This window comes from Lipomyces tetrasporus (genome assembly GCF_029532465.1).
Source record: "Lipomyces tetrasporus strain NRRL Y-64009 chromosome Unknown POJ06scaffold_1, whole genome shotgun sequence".
Classification (NCBI taxonomy): Eukaryota; Fungi; Ascomycota; class Lipomycetes; order Lipomycetales; family Lipomycetaceae; genus Lipomyces; species Lipomyces tetrasporus.
In genome coordinates, this window is record NW_026611596.1 from 708419 (window position 1) to 730637 (window position 22219).

The following is a 22219-nucleotide window of genomic DNA, read 5'->3' on the forward strand; positions in this document are numbered from 1 at the left end:
GACTGTTCGCTAGAATCTCAGGTAAACCTACAAACCAAACGATAGGGCTGTTCCGAATACGAATTTCGCAGTAATCGGCATTATTCGTATTCGTTAGGCGCAAGTTGTTGTTTGATGATGGCTGGAATGGATGGCAGGATCGTTGAGGCGGAGTCCAAAAACTCCATGTTTAGGTTGTATTTAGTGTCCATGGCGGCACACTAATAAATGTTCGTAGGGAGAGGAACTAACAAAATAGCTGTACTGCTGGAATCAATAACTAGACTGACTCGACAGCGCATACATCGACGTCAGGTGGATTGGCCCACTTAGGGTTCAGGGTAAATTCCTTTCATATACGGCTCTTCCCTCGAGGTGGTTATGTAACGTGTAGAGAGGGTAAGCGACAAGCGAGAAGAAAGTTGTCATCAAAGGTCAGCCAAATAAGGTACACGCACATACGACTACTATAGCAAATACTATAGTTACTATATACATGTAACTAAGATTGTCTAACGGCCTGGACAGAGGCCCTACCTCGTAGTAAAGCAGTGAATCAAACGGATTACTTACTATAGTACTTACTGCGACAGCGATCGGAATTAGGAGTTTAGCATGCACCTGTTAGGGCTTCCGCTCATGGGGCTAATTACCTGGGTCAAGGCCTCAAATACCGGTCAGCACCAGATCTGGGCCTGTCCTCTGGTTGCTGAACGGACAGTACTAATAAGCCGGCACTGCGGAGTTCCGGAGTTCCCTGTCCAGCATTACTCCCCCTGCTGACATGAGCCGTGCATGACCATGCACCTCCGTCAAGTACCCTCCGCGCGTGTCATCTCCTGACCAAGCACAAGTCCGAAAGACCATTTGGTCCGAGAATGGGCTTCGGAGGAATATACTCGAGACTAATATTATCGTTTGTAATGACGACCTGTGGGAAGCCAAGCGAGGGCCACTGTGGTGCCAACCTTATTACTATACCTCAGAATTTCAATCCCGCTGCTTCCAACCTATGCAAAGCTCTTGCCGAAGAAGAAAATGACCAGCTCTAAACGAACCGTCCTCATCACCGGGTGCTCCGACGGCGGTATGGGTGCCGCTCTCGCCGTCGCCTTCCACGACGCCGGTCTGCAAGTTTATGCTACGGCTCGAAACCCAGCGAAAATGTCTCATCTCACGTCTCTCGGCATCAAGACGCTTACATTAGACGTGCTCTCCGAGTCCTCCATCGCTGAATGTGTCGGGAAATTGACCAGCCTCGACATCTTGGCACGGCTTGGAACAGTATTTCCGCACGGAATGATGGATGGAACAATGAAGAAGATGATGGGACTGGACATTGTGGAGCAGAAGATGCGCAAATGAGGATATTATACCAGTCGCGCTGAGTATTCGATTCGATAGAACTCGTTCAGGCAGATCAAATTAATAATAATACAACGGCAGATTTGAGGTTGACACTCACGTTCCTGATGCCGTGTTGAGGTACGTCAAATGCTCAAGATATTAAAAGCAATTTCAAACTTTAAGACTCTTGGTTTGTGATAAGACACTCTAATCCTTGAAGCGATTTGTCATTTTGTAATCACCGTTCTGGTTAAGAAAATGATCTTGATGAAGATATAATATAATATTCAGTCTGGGGCGCTTTTTCATCTTCCTCAGACCCTTTATCAAAGTAGCCCACCAAGAGCAGCATGTCGACCTCTTCTGCGTTCAAGATATTTGTCATAGGTGGAACGGGCGCCCAGGGTCTCCCAATAGTGGAAAGCCTTGTGAAAGATAAGAAATATTTCTGCCGCATTCTCACTCGCGACAACTCGCCATGTGCACTCAAGCTAGAAGCTCTCGGCAACGCGGAACTGGTCAGCGGCACGTTTGCCAGCTAGAAAATCTCTTCGTGACGGCTTCTCTGGATGCGATGCTGCCTTTGTTTACATCGATTGCGCGGCTTCAACAGCGGCGAGAAGACAGAGATGTACTGGGCGATACGGGCCCACGAGCTCGCCATAGAGGGACGGCTCAATCTGTATGTCTATGGGAACCTCGACTTCGTCTATAAGAAGTCTGGGTACGGTCGGAAATTACGTACTGGGCATTACGATGGCAAGGGTCGCATTGGCGACTGAATACTTGCGCAGAATAAGGACAACGGCGAGTAAGCGGCCCTTATATCGAAATGAGTATAGCGAACACAACCGTCATGTGGCCCACAATTGAAAACGGTGTGTAGGTTTCAGTTGCGCGGCTGCGCAGTAGTTCACATAATGTTGGAAGACTGCGGGTATTATGTAAGATGGCTCTTCGACCATCAAGACCGTGCAAATGGAATAGATCTCGAGATTGCGATTGCCCATCAGACCTACCATGAGCATGCTCGGGCATTTTGAAGTGTTCACGAGTTATCGTGCACAGTTTATTGATGTGAGCTTTGACGAATTCTGGAAATCGGGCCCGTTCAAGGATATTGCCAACCAGGGCAGTGTCTAACCCTAATGACCCTTCATTTACAACAGTGAAGGAAACTCTTACGGGATTTTTCAATATGTGGATTTATTCGGCCGAAAATAAAGGGGTTATTAAAAGAGATTATGCATTGTTAAATGAGATTCATCCAAAGAGGATCAAGAGTGCGGAAGAATGGTTTAGAAAAGGAGGATGACTGGATGAGAGAGGGCGTAACTCCGGTCTTGGAGGATTATGGGAAAGAATCCAATCAGAAAATTTGAAGCCGATCCTGAAACTTGCACTGATGGATGGATGGAGCGGGGGCCGTTGAAATACTTTCTATGCTAGGTCAAGCTTTAAACTTTAACTCTATTTTATATGAAGGAAATGGATACACTCTGCTCAATCATTTTCATGCTTTTTATTCAAGACTCCACTGCAATTGACCGACAGAATGGCAGCACAAATATTCAACAATTTATGCTACGTTTACTTCATTTTCCATCAGGTTATGGCTCCAACGCTAACCGGAAAAAGTTGAACGGCAGACGAAACGTCGAAGGACATCCATTTTCATGACATCTAGTTTGGATTATCAGATTCTCCGTGCAAAGAGCGATTTCCATCGCCGCCAGCGCTTCGGCGTTGGCTTAAGCATGACGTCGGTATCGACCTTGTCAACGACCTTGTCGACTGAACCATTACAGATCTTAATCACATCCTCGCCGCGCTCATGCACGCGAAAGTGTGCCACCAGGTCTTCCGCGAGAATAAAGTCCCTTCGACAGTTGGACACCGGACAGACTTGTTGCCCAGCAGATTCGGAAGCGATGCATGCACGAAGAGCGGTGTCACGTGAGGCAGTAATTGCGGAGAATGTTTGCACGTAGTCGCCGGAGCGGATAATGGCGTATTGAGCACCTAACGAGCGGTCATATATATTGGGGAGGCGGACGAGTCGCCTGGACCCGTCTGAAGTTTGGCTTGCGGCGGATTGTATTATCTCGAAGTAGTGCTGCCCTATGCGGATGTATCTCTGGTGCTTCCACTGAGAAGAGCCCGACAGGATAATGTTCGCTGGTGGCTCACCTTGACCCACTGCTGACAAAGTTAGTACCCGCTCACGAGGGAGAGATAAAACGGTCGACACGGCATCGTTCCAATGGGATCTCGAGGTGTTGGTAAACCTAGCTAAAGTACAAGGAATACCCAGAACGGCCGTGAAGAAACTCGCGATGGCCTCAGAATCATATGGTTCTAAGGGAGGACGATTCGGATTCAGATTTGGCTGAGTGGAATTTGATGGACCATCCCACAGCGAAATCGTAATAGTCTTATTGCATTCACCTGAGGAAGGATCCCTCGCGGAATCGGTAGGTTTTTTGATCGAAGCAGTGAGTGTCAGTATACCTTTCTCAACGTCAAGGTGAGGTCTAATATTTTGCATGTTTTGGTAATCCAGCGGAGTTGTATCGCCATTCCTAACGACGCACCATTCCCGATCGTACTCGAGGAATTTGTCCGTAATCTCCCACCCCAAACTGTGTGGAACCTGCCAGCCTGAGCATCCCATAATTGGGAAGATCTGGATTCGTTCAACAGTTGCTTCGGCCTCAGCCGAGGAAATTGGCCGCGGCATATGAGCCGGCATTATCGACTGCTGTTTTTCAACGAATAATTCGTCCAAAAAATTGATGAATCTGTCCACGTCTTCTTGACTGCTCATTGCACCAAGACTGACGCGGATTATGCCAGTCGCCTTGCCGCCAAGCAAATCAATGTCGTTTCCGCATCGGACGCCTTCAAAAAAATTTCGTCTCAGTTCCCAGTAGTCCAGGTCACAAAAAGTTGCAATTCCGCCAGGGTTGCAAACGCCGCCGGTTCTCAGATGAATATTGTGGACAATGGCCAAATTTTCCACATAAGATTTTCCAATCCAGCCTCCTTGTGCGTTTCGAACGTTGAAAGCGATCGTTGGGCCCTGCGTCTTCGAACTTCCATATTGAGAGTTTGGATCCTTGTATATCTCACAGACCGGCTGACCATTCCCATGCTGCAATGATGCAAGTCTGTTGTAGAGGTCCAAAGCTAACGCGCACGTATGTCGAGATATGTTATCCATAGATCCATATAACTCGTCATGAATGTTGAAAGCATGGTCCAATGCAATGATTGAGTGGAAGGGCAACGTGCCGTCTTCCAACTGGTCGTGTATGGTTTGCTCTTTTTTCGCATGCCAAGCAGTCTTAATCGTGGTGACCATGTCAACAGTTCCTCCGCCAAAGTACCGTCGACATCGAAATTTGTCACTTGCGGACTTGCGGACAATCAGCGCTCCAAGATCCGGGAAACCAAATATCTTGTAAAAACTGAGCGCAATGAAATCAGGCGCGAATTCGACGTCGCTCAGGTCAAGTTGACTTGTCGTAACATACGCGGCCGCATCTAGGAGTATGTACATCTTCTGGTATTCTGCATGTGATGATTTCCGAAGCCTGCGGGCCCAATCCAGAGGTAGTCGGTGACCGTTCATGTTGGACTGTGCCGGATATGCGAACAAGCCAATCGCGAGGGAATCCTGTCTGGGTTCCTTATCCTGTCTGGGTTCCTTTAGCCAGTACTCAACAGCCTGATCCGATTCGAAACACCTCGATTCAGCAGCATGTTGGCGTAATCCCACAAGACTGGTATGAGCGTCTCTGTGGTATCCGTACCAGAACCCGGGTGCCTCGACGTCACGGAAGGCATCTAGCACTAACTTGACGGCTGCAGTTGCGTTGGCGACGAAGACGACATCAAAGTGTTCTGGATCTGCCTTAAAAAATCTCAGTACCTTCAACCTTGCATTCTCCACCCGCTGAGTCGACCGCATTGACGAAGGAGACGCCGAATGTGGATTTCCAAAGACATGTTTTGTCATGTCGGTGGAGAACCTCTGCATGAGGGATTTTGCGTACAAAGTCGTGCCGGCATGGTCGAGATAAGTCAAATCTAAGGGATAACTGATAAGAGATGTAAACTCGTAAACGTAAACGTACACTTACCACCACTGAGAGCAGGATATTCCAAAATGCGAATGTCGGTGATGTTCCTTTTATACATTTGTGCCATTGACGAGCGACAAATCCTGTACTGCTCGATAAATTAGGAAAATTTTACTCCCCGAATTTCGGTTCCGCTGATCTCTTCAAGATTAATGCTATTTCCGTAGCCTTTGGTGGAACTGGTCAATAAAGATCGGACCACAATAGATACTAATAAAGTATCTGAAAATTATCCATAACTGGTTGATGACAAATTGATTCCTCCCGCACTTCTGATATTTATCTGTTGTCTTTGTTCTGTACTCGACCTTGTTTTATGGCGAAGTTGTTGCCTATTGCTGCACATAGTTTCTAGCTTGAAGAACCGTTGCACATAGCTGGCCGATAGTGATCGCGAAATGCTCATATCGTGCAGAACTGCCTATGAGTTTTTCCATGATCCGAGGAATTTGTCCGTTATCTGAATATCTAAACGCCTATTTCCGTCAGGGTTAGGGTCAGTCCCTGCCTGGCATACGTGGGTGGATACATGCGGCTGGAAGAAAAGGAGACAGTTTGCGAAACGCAGAGCTACGACCGAGCACATGAGAATTCTAACTAAGCAGGTTGCGGCTGATGGGACGCAGATGGCGCAGATGGACAATATTTGCTGCCCAATAGGGATCTACTAGCCTACGGCTCTATTGCAGAATATGATATGCATCATATATCGCATTCCATCCTCATGGCCCCGCACGGCATCACTATTATGCTGGTGGTCTCTAGCGAATCATCTTGATCATGGTGTACATGCAGTTGCCTGCGGAACGATGGTGCGGTAAATCTGTACCTGAGTCAGGGGTACACTAAACTCTAATAAGGATAGTCGATTCGGCTCTAACACGACTATATCTTGTGCCGGCACTCACATAGTGATATCCAGCCCGTCGGCTCACCATCACTAGTGTCAAGTATCATGACGTAGAGTAGGCTGTTGCGAATACGAATATTCGCAGAAATAGGGAGGTTTTGCAACCATTTTTACGGTTCGATTTTACCATTTCAAACCCTTACCCAGGATAAAACTTAAAATTTTTGTAAATTTAGTTTCGCAAATTTACGAGATTTCCATGATCTGCAATATTCGTTATTCGTATTTCGCGATTCACACACTTCGCGAATAATATTCGCTAAATTTATTCGCAAGCTTAAAGTATGCGGATAATTATTCGCAAGTTATCCCGTGACATGACTAAATAAGCTAGAAATTCGACTAATTAGGTAATAGCGTTTGGTTGAGGGCGCATAGAAAGGATTACCCTCGGATAGCGGCTGCTCTAGGGATTACTTGGCAATTCCAGTCTCCGCAGTCTCAGTGGAGAGGTTATTTAATGCGGGGAGAGACGTACTTGGAGTACGGAGATACTCCAATTGAAATAGAGTTCTGAGACTAATGTCTCATTATAGCTCGCATTATCGGCAGTAATTGTCGAGAGCTTGTACTCCAGGTCAAGCTCTGAGAATGTTTTCTATCATTTCGGCCAAAATTTTCTCCGGTATGTCCCCCTTCAATCTCCTTAAACTCAAGGAGTCGTTCTTGGTACTCACAAACCACCTTATCGCAGAATGTCTGAGTATTTAATTTTTTTTGTTACCTATTCCGAGTTTAAATCTAAAAAGTAAAATCATAATGATCCCGGCATCATACTTTCGTGACTAAAAGGAGACACTCACGTTGCTGGAGCAGAGATGTTACCTTTATTGCAAGACGTGTTTAAGTCGTCAAACTAGTAACACGTCCAAGTTAGAAGGTTTGTTTCTGTCATAGGACAATCGGGACTTACCGTCAAGGTCCGTAGGCCGTCAATGCAACTTTCCGAAAGCCCCGGATAATGAGGTCTTACAAACTCTATGCCATCAATTATGATGCCTGCAGGACTACTAGAGTCGTTAAAGAAAGCTTGAAAGCTAACTGCATGAATATCGGCAAAGTTGTTGCCTCCAGCCGCGGTTGCAGTTATTTTATACATTTCTACAGCTGCAGGAATGGACAATGTAACGGAAGGTTCCTGATTGAGCCAGAGTTGTAACGAGGCCGATTGCGTAGGCGCAGATGTGGGGTCGGAAAGATTGAATATGGTCACATAGAACTCGGATATGTTGAACGAGGCCGTCTGCTCAGTCGAAAAAGACATCACCCCGAATCCATCGCCTTGACTGGACCCGCTCCCGTAAATCGCGTTGGGACCAGAAGACCGCTTTGAACCGTATTCATTGTTTCCAGGAGAGCGTACGACGGTTAAATTTGGAGAAAAGTTAAATCCTTCATAATGCGCCTTCATAGGGACGCTACCAGATGGGCCCGTTTTGATGTTATCAAACTAGATGCATGTCAAACATATGCATAATTGCCGATATGGCCCTTCTTAACTGCTAAAACATACCGTAAGAACTTGCGTAGTGGGAGTTGGAGTCGGAGGCGCGCAGGCAACGCAGCTAGTCACAGCTGTTGTCGGACAGCCTGTCGACAAGGGAGTTGGTGTATACGAGTGATGGCGGCTTGGTGGTGTCTGGGGCACGACCATTTCAATGTCATCAAAAGCAACACTAGTCAAGGTGTCAGCCTACAAATTATCAAAGGTGGGGTGCGCCGAAAAGTTACCTTGCTGAGCCACTTGTCGTCCCGTTGATGTATAAATTAGAAGTAAAGAGGAGTGTTTGGGCGTAGGTCAACCCTGATTTCTCAAGATCATCTATTAATAGCATAGAGCTTCCTCGAGGAACCTGGAATTGATAGGTTGAATATGCATATGAGAACCCGCCATGGGCGTATGGAGGTATAAATTGCAGCAACACAGATACATCAGCTTGCTCGAGGTTGGTAACTCGCTTTAAAAAGTATCAGTTGAAGGAATTTTGCCGAGGGAAGTTCTGACTGTTTCCATATGGCACTCACCATAGACGATAGGTTCATATATCGATAATTTGAAAATGTATCACTATCCGGAGTACCAAAGACCATGGAACCGCTGCCAGTGGAGAGCAAGGCAATATTGCCCGATGAGCAAGCCTTTGCATCTGAGGAGTTTGGCGCGAACGATGAGCAATTGAGAAGCTGAAATTCACTCAGGTAAAGGTAATCTGAATAATAAAAATTTGTGGGTAGGGGCGCGATAGATGTTACGGTTGTGATATGATCAAACTAATAGTGTTATCAGTCGGACGCGATTATCTACAGAGCAAAAATAGTAGCCATATACTCACATTAAGCACGGAGGTTGAGGGAGTCGGAGCTACTCTTCGGTCGGGACAATGATTGACCGCTGTAGCGCTGACTCGTATGCCAAGAATGCAGAGGCCTGAGAAAAACACGACGAGAATCATACGAAAGGGTGCTAACGCCATCGGAAGAGATAATATGTGTGTCGCGTCGGATCATGCCTAGGGCCTCTTGGTCTTCTTATATTGCTTGATGGATTCTTCAAAGCATCCTTGCTGCAAGTCACAGGAAGCGCCTGGAAGCAGAACCAATCGCACGCGTGCCGAGGTCAAATGCCCCGATGACTGTGTTGTCGGTATCAGTATCCATGAGCGATTTTCCGGAAGATTGGAGTATATCCGGCCCGCCGAACTCCAGCCGAACGGTAAGCGGCTGATTACCAGCCTCTGCAATTGCGATTGGCGCCATGGTACGTCCGCCCACTATATTAATTTAGATCCATGTTATTTCACGCCATCCACGAGTCAGATATTCGTTTAATCGTATAATGCGAAACTGGACATTCTGTTTTCGGAATGATAAGCTTTGCAGCGAGTTGAGCAGCCAACTGCCCCCATGCGGCTTGTTTAGGGCCGAAACCAAAAACGCACTATTTCGTCATTGCCCCTTGTTGGCGGAAACATTTTACCCTGGACTCCTCGATCTAATAGGCCTAGGCTTTGATCCCCGAATTCCCGACAGTTGCTGACGCTCCTGCAGTAGATAATATTAGCCAATCGGGATGGCTTCGCGTTCGGATTCTGGTTGATGTCACGATAAAAATATTATTGACTAAATGTTCAGCCGCCAACCACTATAGAATATCATTTAATTGTAAAAACGTATAACTCTTAACTTAAAGGTATATTACTTTTTATAACTTAGTGACAGTTTATATATTAATTTTTTTAATATTAAGTTATATATTATCTCCTTTTTTAAAATGTTAATGTATATTATGTTTTCCTTCTTTAAATATATCTAGAGGTTAAGATTCTATATCTTTGCTCCTTACTACTATATTATAAATTATAAACCAAGCTTTATAAATATTCGAACCTCCGATTACCTACATAAGGAATGACAAATCAATTGTAAGGATCTAACGATGTGTAGATCGTGCACTACTAAACTAGACTGCTGGAAGGCAAAGAATAGTATTTTATAATAATTAATCCGACTGGTAGAGGAGTCGGAACGGTCTTACTTTATACAAGTCTCCTCCAGCCTTGCCAGCAGCCGACCAGTACAATAAACCATCCGAGGTGACAAATACAAAAAATAAAAGCGGGACAATAAACTATTCGAGATGACAAATATAGCGGGGCGCACTTAGAGGCTCACACAAGTGGCAACTCTTAACGTCAGACGTCAGGTCATGATACAATCTTCGGGGTTAATCCAAGATGATTAATCATCAAACCCTGATTTAAAGTCATTTCAAATACCCAGTGTCTTTCCAACTTGTTTCCTGCATTCTGGACAGTATCCCACCCCTCAGACCAACGCAAATTCTTTACAACACCATTGATCCTTCAGAGCATCGTAATGGCTTCATATCTCATCACTGGCGCCTCCAGAGACCTTAGACTAGAAACTGGCCCGCCAACTTGCTTCCCTCCCCGCCTCAGAGGTCAGCAAAGTCTTTGCAACGGCGCGAGGGTTCAATAAGAGTCAGATGTTCATTCTGACAAATCATGACAAATGATTTGTCGACAGTATTTTAGACCGCTTATTGCACTAGAATATTCTAAATTCTAAATGCGGGGGTTGGGTGACGTAGTCAACCGCGTCATCCTGATTACGTAGAGTCAATTTAATTCAGAAGCCCTAGTAATCAGACTCAGTCTACTCAGTCTCAAATAAAATTATTAGGATTACGTGACCGATAACGGGCAGAAGTTGGCGTAACGGGTTGGACGGTTTTACGAATGCGAATAGTTATTTATAAACTAAATTTTATTCACCCAGGAGGGTTGCAAGAACACGGGTCTAGTCTGAACTCGACATGGTGAAACGGAAGTAGATGAGCCAGGACCGCTACTCGCACTTCTGTCCCGAACTCCCGATGTGGCATTACTCTCAGTGGTCTAGCAAGAAGTCTGCAAATTTTGCGCTTCAGCCGCTTCGCGTGCGGCTGCGTGGGGCACCCGCAGTATTATATCCGAAGATTAATATCCCGCCTACTTGAAGCGGGCTAGCTCGGGCTGAGAGACCTGTGCAATTGCTCGTCACCGAGGTCGGGTGCACTACCGCGCGGCACAAGTAGCTTGTACCCAGAAGGCTGGACGGTTGCGTACGGCTTTCCCTTCGGATGTTTCAGGGTTTCACGAAAGCGGCACTCAACGCCGATTCGTGACATCAATAGCGATTCTGCTCCCTATCTCTCGGTCTGAACACATCTGTGTGCTGGTTTCATCTGCCCATGAAGGTCCGCGTCGTACAGACTCACTCGATGGCTGATCGAGTCGGGGTTGGATCTGCAAATGCCTCGTACGTCAGCATTTTATAATGGCCGGTTCCGACATGGTATAAAACGTGGCTCGATTATCCGCCATGTCTCCATCTTTAGAAGGTAGGAATAATCCCTAATAATCCAAGACAAGCTTGGTCCCTCTGCTTTCAAACTACTATATTAACATCCTAGTAAGTATCGCTGTCTTCTGCTGTACTTATTCCAGCGAACAGGGCTCATATATAACTATAGCTGCTTTGCTGGTTGATTGCACGATGCTGAAGCCAACCATTTTGATTATGTCACTCTTGGGGCTTGCAGCTGCTCAGTTTGGTATTTACGACACCCCCAATAATTGCATCGGAGAGGGACCAGGTTCCTGTCAGTTTACGCTGGTCGGGTTTCAGAACCCAAACCCGACAGGCCTATGGCAATATGAAGCTGCATTGTACGACCATGAGTGCAATGTGATTGGGTATATGCCACAGGTCTCTGTCGGGACAGCAATCGATTCGCAATTGCCCTATACTGTCGACATCACCTCTATTAATGATCCAATTTGGGGCTATGGCGCACAGTTTAATTATGCAGGCGGGGGATATGGGCAAGACCTCACTGGCAGTTTTACGTGGGACTGCACCGCGGACAACGTTGGGTGCAATGGCTTCAGGGCAGCATTCCCGTGCCCAGGATTCTAATTTACATGTCACCCTGTTGTTTGTCGGCATTTGAAACAAATGGGGTCGTCAGAAGTGAAGTTGTCTGCGAAACCAAAAACGGCCGTGAAGGTTGTTGTACCTACCTATCCAACCTTCACGGCCTTCAATTAAATGCCGAGGATGTTGAGAAGACTAATCCAGAGTTGTCTTTAAATATGGAAAATGTGAGAGTAATGCAGTTACAATGCAGATAGATGCTTTCTTTAATATCATAAGGCTACAGAGTGTCATGATTGGACTTCTAATTATTTCCTGGTCAACTCATGCAGACGGAGACCAATCCACCGTATTTCTTTGCCACATTCTACTTCCCTATCCAATTATAGGCTAAGTCTTATTTCATATTTGGCCTTCTTATGAAACTATCTTAGTCCATTTTGCTGCAGTTCTATTTCGTGTACTTAATTGCTGATGAGGCCCTTTCTACCAATCTCTCCTCAGCGACCCCCAGCTCTAAGGCATGTTTATATCATGACTATCTTACTCTCCAGACCTCTAATAGCCCTTGCGACTGCCATGAGGTCCACTCTCTCGCGAGGGACTAGATGGCCCTTCTCGTGCACCACCAAGGCTGCCCCATCTCGCTCGCACAGTCTATAAAGATTCAACGACTCCTCAAAGACCTCGTCCTCCTGTCCCGCAACATGCACCGAGGGCAACTTGAACACCGCTCCTCTTTCAACCGCCCTAATTCTCCTCCCGCTCTCTTCAAACGGTGCGAGGCCCGCGATGAATACAGCGCAGCGGAACGGCCCCCACGGCGGATCGTGCGGCCTCGTTGCCGTGTGGTGCAGGAGGAATGCAGTTGCTAGCGTGGCACCGTGCGAGAAACCCAGTACACCGTCAAATGGCCCCTCGTCTTCTACAATGCCGTCGATCAGGTGAAAGGCCGCCGCGATGGACTCCCGGAAAACATTGGACCGTAGCGCCTGGCCCAACGCGGTGACGTCGTGAGCCGGGGGCAGCTGGTCGCAGCGGAAATACCCCAGATAAGGTCCGTCGTAGACGCCAGCGATGCCTGGTCCGGCAGGCTGGGCAACGGGGCCGTCGACGAAGATAAATTCGGCGCTATTGTCGCGCTCGAGCTCGGTGATAAGGGGACCTAGTGGGGCCAATTAGGGGAACTGGAGAGGACAGATACAGAGGGGATCTCAATGATGTGTAAATTATGTCAAAATGAAAAGTTCCGCATACCGAGCTGGGATTTAAAAATCTGGACGGTGCGTCAGCATTGGAATTCACGTAATGAGGTAGCAGCACACACGTCAGCGTTACTCCCAAGGCCGTGAAGGCAGAGGAAGCGCAGCGGGGCCATGAGGAGGTGTCTTGAGTTCTCGCGCCTCGCATAGAAGAGGTGAAAAGATCGGTGATACCGATGGTTGGGTGGGACGAAGTTTTTCTAAATCGAGGAGAGACATTTACAATAATAGGCCTAGGCGATCGTCTACACGATAGTATAAGCGTTGCTCGTTTCCAGGTGTCAACGCAACGGGGAACTTTTGCTTTAAGTGTAGAAACATTCCAGCTTCTTCGCCCATCTTTATCTCCTTATCAGTGGCAGTCAGATAAGGATTTTCGATCATATAAAGACTTTAGAATTAGAAAGAAGAGAACCAGCTTTAATCCGACATCTATTGCCATCAATTGCAGTCACGTGATCCTGCAGTTGAAAGAAACCAGGTAAATCGCAGTCACAATATGGCGAGGGGCGTGACGGACGTAGGAACCCCCCAATCAGCTCCAAATTATGGCGACAACACAATGCCCATTGCCGTCGTCGGCATGGCGTGCCGGCTGCCCGGCGAGGCTACCGACCCGGAGAGGCTGTGGAAGATCTTGGCCGACCAGCGCGATGTGTGGACGACGACGCCGAGTGACCGGTTCAACCACGGGCTCTATTATCATCCAGACCCGTCGCGCAATGGGACGGTGTGTTTCTCTCAACTGGTTCATGTATTTAATTGTTAATATCCACAGTCTAACGTCCCGGGCGGCCACTTCCTCCATGACCATCCGGGCTTCTTCGACGCCCCATTCTTCAACATGACTCACGCTGAGGCCACGGCACTTGATCCGCAACAGCGGATAATCCTCGAATGTGCTTACGAGGCTGTTGAGAACGGTTTGTCTAGGCCTTGTTATTTAGAAGATATTGAGACTCACCGCCGCAGCCGGCATCCCCCTCGAAAAACTGATTGGGAGCAACACGGCCGTCTTCGTGGGCTCGTCCTGCCGCGACTATGCAGATATCATGGCCAGTGACCTGGATCGGACCGAGCTGTACCAAGCCACGGGGACGGGCCAGACGATGCTGTCCAACCGTATATCCTACTCCTTCGACCTCAAAGGCCCCAGTGCCTCCGTCGATACAGGTATGAACAGATATTATCATATTGTCACTTTTAAATTAACATAAGATAGCGTGTAGCTCGAGCCTGGTCGCCTTGCATCTGGCATGCAATGCCATCCGCACCGGAGAATCTACGCAGGCAATTGTGGGCGGGTCAAATCTTATTCTCGGGCCGGCGCCGCAGATTGCGTTAAGCATGCTCAGGTAGGAAGATTCTCACTTGCCACACGGGTCTAACAGATCACAGATTTCTTTCTCCAGATGGGCGCTGCTATGCCTATGATGAGCGCGGCAATGGATTTGGCCGAGGAGAGGGCGCCTCCTGTCTCATTCTCAAGCGTCTCGACGAGGCGCTTCAGGCGGGCGACACCATACGTGCCGTGATCCGCAACTCTGGAACAAACCAGGATGGTAAGACGGCGGGCATCACGCTTCCCAGTGGCAAGGCCCAGGTCGAGCTGATCAATAGCCTGTACCGGGCTGCGGGAATCGACCCGTCCGAGACGACGTATGTGGAGGCGCATGGCACGGGGACCGCAGCGGGAGACCCGATTGAAGCAGGTTCTCTGTCGACCGTGTTCTCACCAGGACGGAGCCCTGAGGAGCCGCTGAAGGTCGGCTCGGTCAAGTCAAATATCGGGCATTTGGAAGGAGGCAGCGGGATCGCGGCAGTGGTGAAGACGGTTCTGATGCTCGAGAAGGGATGTATCCTCCCGAATCTTGACTTTAGAAAGGCCAATCCTCGCATACCCATGCATGAATGGAAGATTGAGGTATGATTCATGCCAAGAGAAAGCTCAGCAGGCTAACATGCACAGGTCCCTACGGCCGTGCAGCCGTGGAATCCCCCGAAAGTTCGTAGAGCTTCGATTAACAACTTTGGCTTTGGTGGCAGCAATGCCCATGTGATTATAGAAGATGCGTGCAGCTATCTCGCCGCTCACGACCTGGAAGGAAATGTTAGGCACCTAGAGATACCACCCACATTAAATGGCATCCACCTAGAAAATGGAGATCAGCGCCCTCGACTCTTTGTCCTCTCTGCCATAGACGAGGCTTCCGGCGCGCGGCAAGTCAAGGCTCTATCCGAGTTCGTTGCTACAAGGGAAAATTCTCCTCTTGACTTCTTGGATGACCTTGCTTTCACTCTAGGCGAGCGCAGGACTGTCCTCCCGTGGAGGGCTGCCATACCCTCGCGATCAATTGAACAGTTGAAGAACGGCTTAAATAGCCAGAGTGTGAAGTTTGTCAAAGCTCAAAAAAATGTCAAGATTGGATTCGTCTTCACGGGTCAAGGAGCGCAGTGGTGTGGCATGGGCCGGGAGCTGACCGACGCATACCCCGTCTACCGCGACTCGCTGCTTCGGTCTGAGTCGATGCTGAAGGCTCTTGGGGCTCCTTGGTCATTGCTGGGTAAGTTCGTTTATTTGTTACCCTTAAAGCAACTTCTATCCCAGACACAACTCCAGCTCATTTGTTGCGACGGCTGACAACCATAGATGAGCTTGCGCAAGATGATCCGTCTCGGCTTGGAACTGCCTTGTTCAGCCAACCCCTTTGTACAGCTGTCCAGATTGCCTTGGTGGATCTCCTCAGGTCCTGGAACATCACCCCGTCGAGCGTTACAGGACACTCTAGCGGAGAAATCGCGGCGGCGTATGCAGCCGGCGTTCTGACCCAGGAAGCTGCCCTGGTTGTCGCGTATCACCGCGGCGTTGCTGCGGCGGGACTCAAAGATGTGCCTAATCCGTGTGTTGGTGCCATGATGGCGGTAGGATTGTCGAGAGATGAAACTCAGGACTTCATAAACCACCTGAACAACGTGAGAGTGAATATTGCTTGCATCAATAGTCCGAGCAGCGTGACTGTCTCCGGCGACGAGGCTGCGATTGACGAGCTTCAAGCCGTCCTTCACGAGAAAGGCGTGTTTGCCCGGAAGCTTGCTGTTGATATTGCGTACCACTCTCATCATATGAATGCCGTGTTTGGGCAATACCTCGCTGCCCTCCAAAGCCTTCAAATTGTGGACTCTGGGTCAGTTGACTTCTACTCCTCTGTCTGTGGGACCATCATCGAGCTCAAAGAGCTCAAGCCGGATTACTGGGCTACAAACATGGTATCGCCCGTGGAGTTCTGTGGCTCTCTCCTCCACCTCGTCCTAGGGAAAGGTAGCACAAAGCAGAAACGAAGAGGAGGCGCAGCAGTGGATGTTCTCGTCGAAATTGGCCCTCATTCAGCACTTTCTGGTCCCATCAAGCAAATCCTAAAGACCGACACCAAGCTCTCATCTGTACAATACGTCTCGGCTCTCATTCGCAACACGAATGCAGTAGGCACTTGTCTTCAGCTTGCAACCCGCCTACTGCAAAGCGGAATTCCGGTCGACCTGCATGCAGTTAATTGCCCTTCCGGCCACGAGAGCAATAAATTGCTGGTTGACCTACCGCCGTATAGCTGGAATCACTCAACTATGTACTGGGCCAGGGGCATCTCAAGTTCCCAGAAACCGCACACGACCTTCCCGAGGAGTGACTTCCTGGGTATCCCCATTGGCGATTCGAGCTCTTCAGACGCGCGCTGGAGAAATATTCTCCGCACATCTGAAATTCCCTGGATTCAGGACCACAATGTCCAGTCAAACACAGTATGCCCAGCAGCGTTCTATCTGGTCATGGCCATAGAAGCCGCGTATCAGCGAGCCTCGACGAGGGGGATCAACATCCAGGGGTATAATTTCCGTGAGATCTCGATCGGCCATGCGCTTGTAATTCCACAGACATCAGGTGAGGTAGAGATTATGATCTCCCTGAAAGCCTACAATGAAAGCATCCAGGTGGTTTCAGACCTCTGGGACGAGTTTTGTGTGTCCTCCTCATCCAACGGGACGTCCTGGACCACGCACTGCCGTGGCTTGATATCTGTGCAAAAACACGCCGAGCCAACTGAAGTAGATGGGGGACGAGATGAGCTTGAAGAGAGAGAGGAATATATGCAAATGATCAAAATGTTTGACAGCGAGTGTACAACAGACCATGACATAGAAAATGTGTATAAGGCGCTTAAGGAGCTTGGTCTCAACTTTGGACCTACCTTTACTAACATGAAGAACGCTCGTTCAAGTCTCGATAGGTGCGTGGCGACTGTGTCTGTCCCTGACACGGCCGAAGTGATGCCAGCAAGATATCAATATCCCTTTATTCTGCACCCAGCAACCCTGGACGGTTTCATCCACCCTGTCTTCCCAATTTCCATTAATCAGAATCTCGACCAGGGAACGCCAGTGCCTACATTTATCAGGGAGATGGTTGTATCGCAAAATATCGCGAACGGCCCAGCGTGCCAATTCGACGTCTATGCCAAGATGGACAAGATAGATCTGGGAAACAGTTCGAATCAGGGTTTGCAGCATTCTCAAAACTCTCTGGTTGTTTTTGATAAAGAGAAGAAAGGTTTAAAACCTGCAGTGAAAATCAGGGGATTGCGATTCGGCTCACTTCATAGGGAGTCTGAAGGATCAGATGGAAATGCCCAGAAACTGGCACACCAGATTAACTGGAGGCCGGATCCGGATTTCCTGTCCCAGAACCAAATTGTCAAACTTACCGAAGCCTTCAGGCTGCCCGGCAAAGTCAAGAATCAAGCAGAAATGGTGCAGCAGGCTGCTTTCTACTATGCAGAGCAGGCTCTGAACGAGGTTCCTGTCGCGGACGTTCCCAATATGGCGCCTCACCACCAGAGGCTCTACGCCACCATGACAAACATGTGCAGGTCCGTTCATGAAGGCCATCTAGGCGTTTTCGACACATCCACTTGGACCAACGTCGACAAGGAAGGGCGAAGAGAGTTCTGCAATAAGATCCAGTCAACCCATTACGAGATCCTCTGCCACATCGGTGAAAACCTGCCAAGGATTCTCCGCCAGGAGATCGACCCCTTGACGCTGATGATGGAAGACGATCGGCTAGAGAGGCACTACAGGATGAACCAGGCTCTCTCCCAGTCATACGAACAGGCCGCGATCTATGCCGACCTCCTCGCCAATAAGAATCCCTTCTTGAATGTCCTCGAGATTGGCGCGGGCACGGGAGGAGCCACGTTCCCTCTGCTTCGAGGACTAAGCGGTCGTGATGGGGAGACGCCTCGATTTGCTAATTACGACTTCACGGACATCTCCCCTGGCTTCTTTGAGAAGGTGATGGAGAAGACACAGGCGTTCGGCGAGTTGGTATCGTTCAAGATCCTGGATATCGAGCAAGATCCTATTCAACAGGGATTTAGCCCCGCCTCCTATGACCTTATCGTAGCAGCAAATGTCCTGCACGCCACCAGTAATCTGGGGAATACCATGAATAGGGTCCGGGGGCTTCTTAAGCCCGGCGGGACGCTTATCTTGATCGAGATCACGATCAAGAACCTCGCCGCCTCCGTCATCTTTGGGACCCTCCCAGGTTGGTGGATAGGTATGTATTTGTTCCCCGCGCGAGACTCCGCTGACCATCACAGGCGAAGAAGGGACGCGGCGAGATGGCCCCTTGATGACGGAGAATGAATGGGATGCTCTACTTCGGAAGACTAACTTCACCGGCACAAAGGCTGTCCTATGGGACACGCCAGATCTTGAAAACCATCATAGCTCCACGATCATCTCGACTGCAGCGCTAGAATCTGTCTCGCCTCTCCCAGAAGTTATTATCCTCACAGAGTCTTCGCTGCCGGACCCATGCGCAGATCAATTGACGAGGCTCCTAAGCAGCATAGGTGTGACCTCGAAGCTTGCCGACATCACCGAGCATGACCTGAGCAACAAATTATGCATTGTCCTAAGCTCACGCACGCGCTGCATCCTGCGCAACCCATCACCAAGCCAATATGATGCCATCAAGCGCATCTTCCTCAAGAGCGCAGGCGTCCTATGGGTGAATCACGGCGCTCAGATCGAGTCCAGCGCCCCGGATCTCAACCTGGTCACGGGGCTTGCACGGACTATAAAGGCAGAGAAAGGCGACACGATGATCGTGACTCTTGATCTCGACGCAGGCAGCTCTCCCTCAGATCCTCCCGAAGCAGAGATAATCTTCACAGTCTTCAAGACTAATTTCGGCACCAACATGGGCATATCGGAAATCGACTCGGAGTACGCGGAGCGAGACGGCGTCGTAATGATTCCCCGAGTGATCGAAGATCATACATTGACGTCTTTCGTGATGTCTAGCACCGGCCATCCAACGGCGAAAGAAGAAGCGTATCATCAGGAGGGCCGGTACCTACGAGCCGAGATCAAGACGCCTGGGTACCTTGACAGCCTGCAATTTGTGGACGATGTTCGAATGTCAGGAGACCTCCCGCACGATTTCGTCCAGATCGAGGTCAAGGCGTCTGGTGTGAATTTCCGGGACGTCATGTCTGCCTCGGGTCAGATCGATCCGTATCCCCTCGGATGCGAGTGCGCGGGCGTGATCACAGCCGTGGGGATATCTGTCCAAGGATTCCGACCCGGTGATCAGGTCATTGCAAACGCGCGGGGAGGGACCATCTGCACCACCATCCGCGCATCGACCAACGAGATCGAGCACATTCCCGAGGACTTGCCGTTCGACATCGCGGCGTCTCTGCCCATCATCTATTTCACCGCGTACTACGCCGTGTTCAAAGTAGCCCGCCTGATAAAGGGCGAGACGATCCTCGTTCATGCGGCTTCTGGCGGACTGGGCCAGGCAATTATCAACCTTGCATTGCTTGTTGGAGCAGATATATATGCCACCGTCGGGACGCTCGCGAAGAAGGACCTCCTCATGACGGAATTCCACATCCCCGAGGACCACATCTTCTCCAGCCGGGACCGCACCTTCGCGACGGGCATCATGCGGCGGACGTGCGGCAAGGGCGTCGACGTCGTCATGAACTCTCTCAGCGGCGACGCCCTGCGCCTGACGTGGGACTGCATCGCCCCGTTCGGCCGGTTCGTGGAGCTGGGAAAGCGGGACATGACCGTCAACGCGCGGCTGGAGATGCGTCACTTCGAGAAGAACGTCGCCTTCACCGGCCTCGACGTGCCCCTGCACACGCACTTCGAGGAGAAACGGCGCATCTGGACGGAGCTGATGGCGTGGTACATGGATGGCCGGATCCACGCCCCGCGGCCCATCACGACATTCGGCATCGCCGAGACGGAGACGGCCCTGCGCACGATGCAGGCCGGCCGGCACATGGGTAAGCTCGTGCTGGTGCCGCGGCCGGGCGAGACGGTCCGGGTCGTGCGTCGCGACGATGCGGGCGGCGAGTTCCTGCGCGGAGAAGACGCCTCGTACCTGCTCATCGGCGGCTTGGGCGGGATCGGGCGCGCGATCGCGCTGTATATGATCGAGCACGGCGCGCGCAACTTGATATTTGCATCGCGCTCTGGGGCTGCAAGCGAGAAGGCCCGGGACTGCGTCGCCCAGCTGAAGGCCCGAGGCGCCAACGTCGCCGTGTTTGCGTGCGACGTGAGCGAGTCGGCTGACGTGGACAAGGTGTTGGAGGAGTGTGCAAGGACGATGCCGCCGATCCGCGGGCTGATTCACGCCGCGATGGTACCAACGGTGAGCCTGCCCATCTCTGTTTATTCTCGGACCATGCTAACTAAGGCACAGGCCGACCTTTTCGGGAACATGACGCTGGATGACTACAACGTCGCCATGCGGCCCAAGGTAGACGGGGTCTGGAACCTGCACAACCGGCTGTCCCGCACCGAGGTCGACTTCTTCATCATGCTCTCCTCGGTCGTAGGCCTGGTGGGCAACCCCAGCCAGGCCGCGTACGTCGCGGCGTCGCTGTTCCTCGACGCCTTCGCGGACTTCCGCAACCAGCTGGGCCTGCCGGCGGTGTCGCTAGACCTGGGGCGTGTTGTGGGCGTGGGATTCGTGGCGGAGAACGAGGCGGCCTCGCGCGGCGTGAGCCAGCTCTGGAGCCGAGACATCGACGAGGCGGAGCTGATGGCCCTGATCGCGTCCGCCATGGTGGCGCCGCGCCGCCCCGACGGCCGCCCGGGCGCGAGCATCACCGGGCTGAAGCCGTGGGCGCCCACCGCCGGCACAGCCATGGACCCGCCAATGTTCTCGCACTTCCGGCGCGCCGCGATGAGGAAGGAGGCCGCGGGCGCGGTGGGCGGGCTAGCGGCGCGCGTGCGGACGGTGCTGCGCGAGGCGACGTCGCTGGACGAGGCGGCGCGGTACGTGTGCGACACAGTGATGGAGAAGATGGCGGCGCTGCTGATGGTGCCGGCGGGCGACATCAGCGCGTCGCGGTCCATGGCGGACTACGGCATGGACTCGCTGGTGGCGGTGGAGATGCGGAACTGGCTGGTGCGCGAGATGGATGCGACGGTGCCGATTCTGGAGCTCCTGGCCAATGTCTCCCTGCAGGAGCTGTCCATGAAGATCGTGCAGAGATCGAAGGTTGTGAATCCTGCCATTTTGGCGGGCAAGGAGATGTAAGAGTAGACGGTTAAGTTGGAGGGGGATTGAATTGAAGCAACGGGAACTTAGACTGCGGTAATAGAATGGATTCTTTCACTTTTTGTGAGTTTCATGTGCATAAAAAGCGAGTAGTAAAGTACCCCTTGGGCATTCAAGAGGTTTCGAATGACTTGCTTGATAAACTGTGGAAGAGTATATAATCAGGCGGGGGCCACGACCTGGTCATGGCGAAGCTATATTAGCCACACAATTCTCACCCAGATCATCATCTAGAATAGTCACTGGTAGCGGTGATAGTACGGCTCGCATTTGGGACTGCGGGGGTGTCCCCGATCCAATACCGGGCCTGATACACTTGGGAAGCGAGCTCAGTTATGTAATATAGAACTATTATCTAGCTAGTTAGTTAATGGACTGCTGTCAGATTCCTACGCTAAGGATGTATAGGTCGAGTCCTAGATTGCTATCTAAAAAGATATAGTATCGACAAAGAGGAAGGGAAGAAAGGAGAGAACGGAGAAGACGAACAAAT

The 22219-nt window shown here is 50.2% G+C and overlaps 8 protein-coding genes across 8 annotated transcripts; 5 read left to right on the forward strand and 3 right to left on the reverse strand.

Annotated features, from left to right (window-relative positions):
• Nucleotides 1-690: 690 nt before the first annotated feature.
• POJ06DRAFT_242516 (uncharacterized protein) lies at nt 691-1684 on the forward strand. The gene has a single exon (XM_056186233.1). The coding sequence runs from the start codon at nt 1018-1020 to the stop codon at nt 1342-1344; it is 327 nt and encodes a 108-aa protein (XP_056047092.1). The 5' UTR covers nt 691-1017; the 3' UTR covers nt 1345-1684.
• POJ06DRAFT_284551 (uncharacterized protein) lies at nt 1440-2833 on the forward strand. The gene is made up of 7 exons (XM_056190167.1): nt 1440-1855; nt 1940-2091; nt 2139-2204; nt 2236-2298; nt 2372-2435; nt 2458-2609; nt 2655-2833. The coding sequence occupies exons 1-7, from the start codon at nt 1677-1679 to the stop codon at nt 2756-2758; spliced, it is 780 nt and encodes a 259-aa protein (XP_056047093.1). The 5' UTR covers nt 1440-1676; the 3' UTR covers nt 2759-2833.
• Nucleotides 2834-2930: 97 nt separating this feature from the next.
• Nucleotides 2931-5538, reverse strand: POJ06DRAFT_217157 (pyridoxal phosphate-dependent transferase; the record flags this gene model as incomplete). The annotated part of the gene is made up of 2 exons (XM_056185550.1): nt 2931-5418; nt 5475-5538. The coding sequence occupies 2 exons, from the start codon at nt 5536-5538 to the stop codon at nt 3023-3025; spliced, it is 2460 nt and encodes an 819-aa protein (XP_056047094.1). The 3' UTR covers nt 2931-3022.
• Nucleotides 5539-8206: 2668 nt separating this feature from the next.
• On the reverse strand, nt 8207-8855 carry POJ06DRAFT_279388 (uncharacterized protein; the record flags this gene model as incomplete). Its single annotated transcript, XM_056189812.1, has 3 exons — nt 8207-8321; nt 8387-8652; nt 8715-8855. The coding sequence occupies 3 exons, from the start codon at nt 8853-8855 to the stop codon at nt 8207-8209; spliced, it is 522 nt and encodes a 173-aa protein (XP_056047095.1).
• A 2435-nt stretch (nt 8856-11290) lies between these two features.
• On the forward strand, nt 11291-12060 carry POJ06DRAFT_242521 (uncharacterized protein). The gene is made up of 2 exons (XM_056186234.1): nt 11291-11355; nt 11417-12060. The coding sequence occupies exon 2, from the start codon at nt 11440-11442 to the stop codon at nt 11860-11862; it is 423 nt and encodes a 140-aa protein (XP_056047096.1). The 5' UTR covers nt 11291-11355; nt 11417-11439; the 3' UTR covers nt 11863-12060.
• POJ06DRAFT_204405 (serine hydrolase FSH) lies at nt 12061-13407 on the reverse strand. Its single transcript, XM_056185338.1, has 4 exons — nt 13148-13407; nt 13078-13096; nt 12831-12985; nt 12061-12785 (listed from the first exon to the last, which is right to left on the reverse strand). The coding sequence occupies exons 1-4, from the start codon at nt 13196-13198 to the stop codon at nt 12348-12350; spliced, it is 663 nt and encodes a 220-aa protein (XP_056047097.1). The 5' UTR covers nt 13199-13407; the 3' UTR covers nt 12061-12347.
• Nucleotides 13408-13454: 47 nt separating this feature from the next.
• POJ06DRAFT_242525 (uncharacterized protein) lies at nt 13455-13888 on the forward strand. Its single transcript, XM_056186235.1, has one exon. It carries the CDS (start codon nt 13582-13584, stop codon nt 13849-13851), a length of 270 nt encoding a protein of 89 aa, XP_056047098.1. The 5' UTR covers nt 13455-13581; the 3' UTR covers nt 13852-13888.
• Nucleotides 13889-13894: 6 nt separating this feature from the next.
• On the forward strand, nt 13895-21781 carry POJ06DRAFT_242527 (uncharacterized protein). The gene is made up of 8 exons (XM_056186236.1): nt 13895-14005; nt 14055-14255; nt 14305-14437; nt 14481-15006; nt 15052-15646; nt 15733-18693; nt 18737-20811; nt 20863-21781. The coding sequence occupies exons 1-8, from the start codon at nt 13927-13929 to the stop codon at nt 21703-21705; spliced, it is 7413 nt and encodes a 2470-aa protein (XP_056047099.1). The 5' UTR covers nt 13895-13926; the 3' UTR covers nt 21706-21781.
• Nucleotides 21782-22219: the final 438 nt, after the last annotated feature.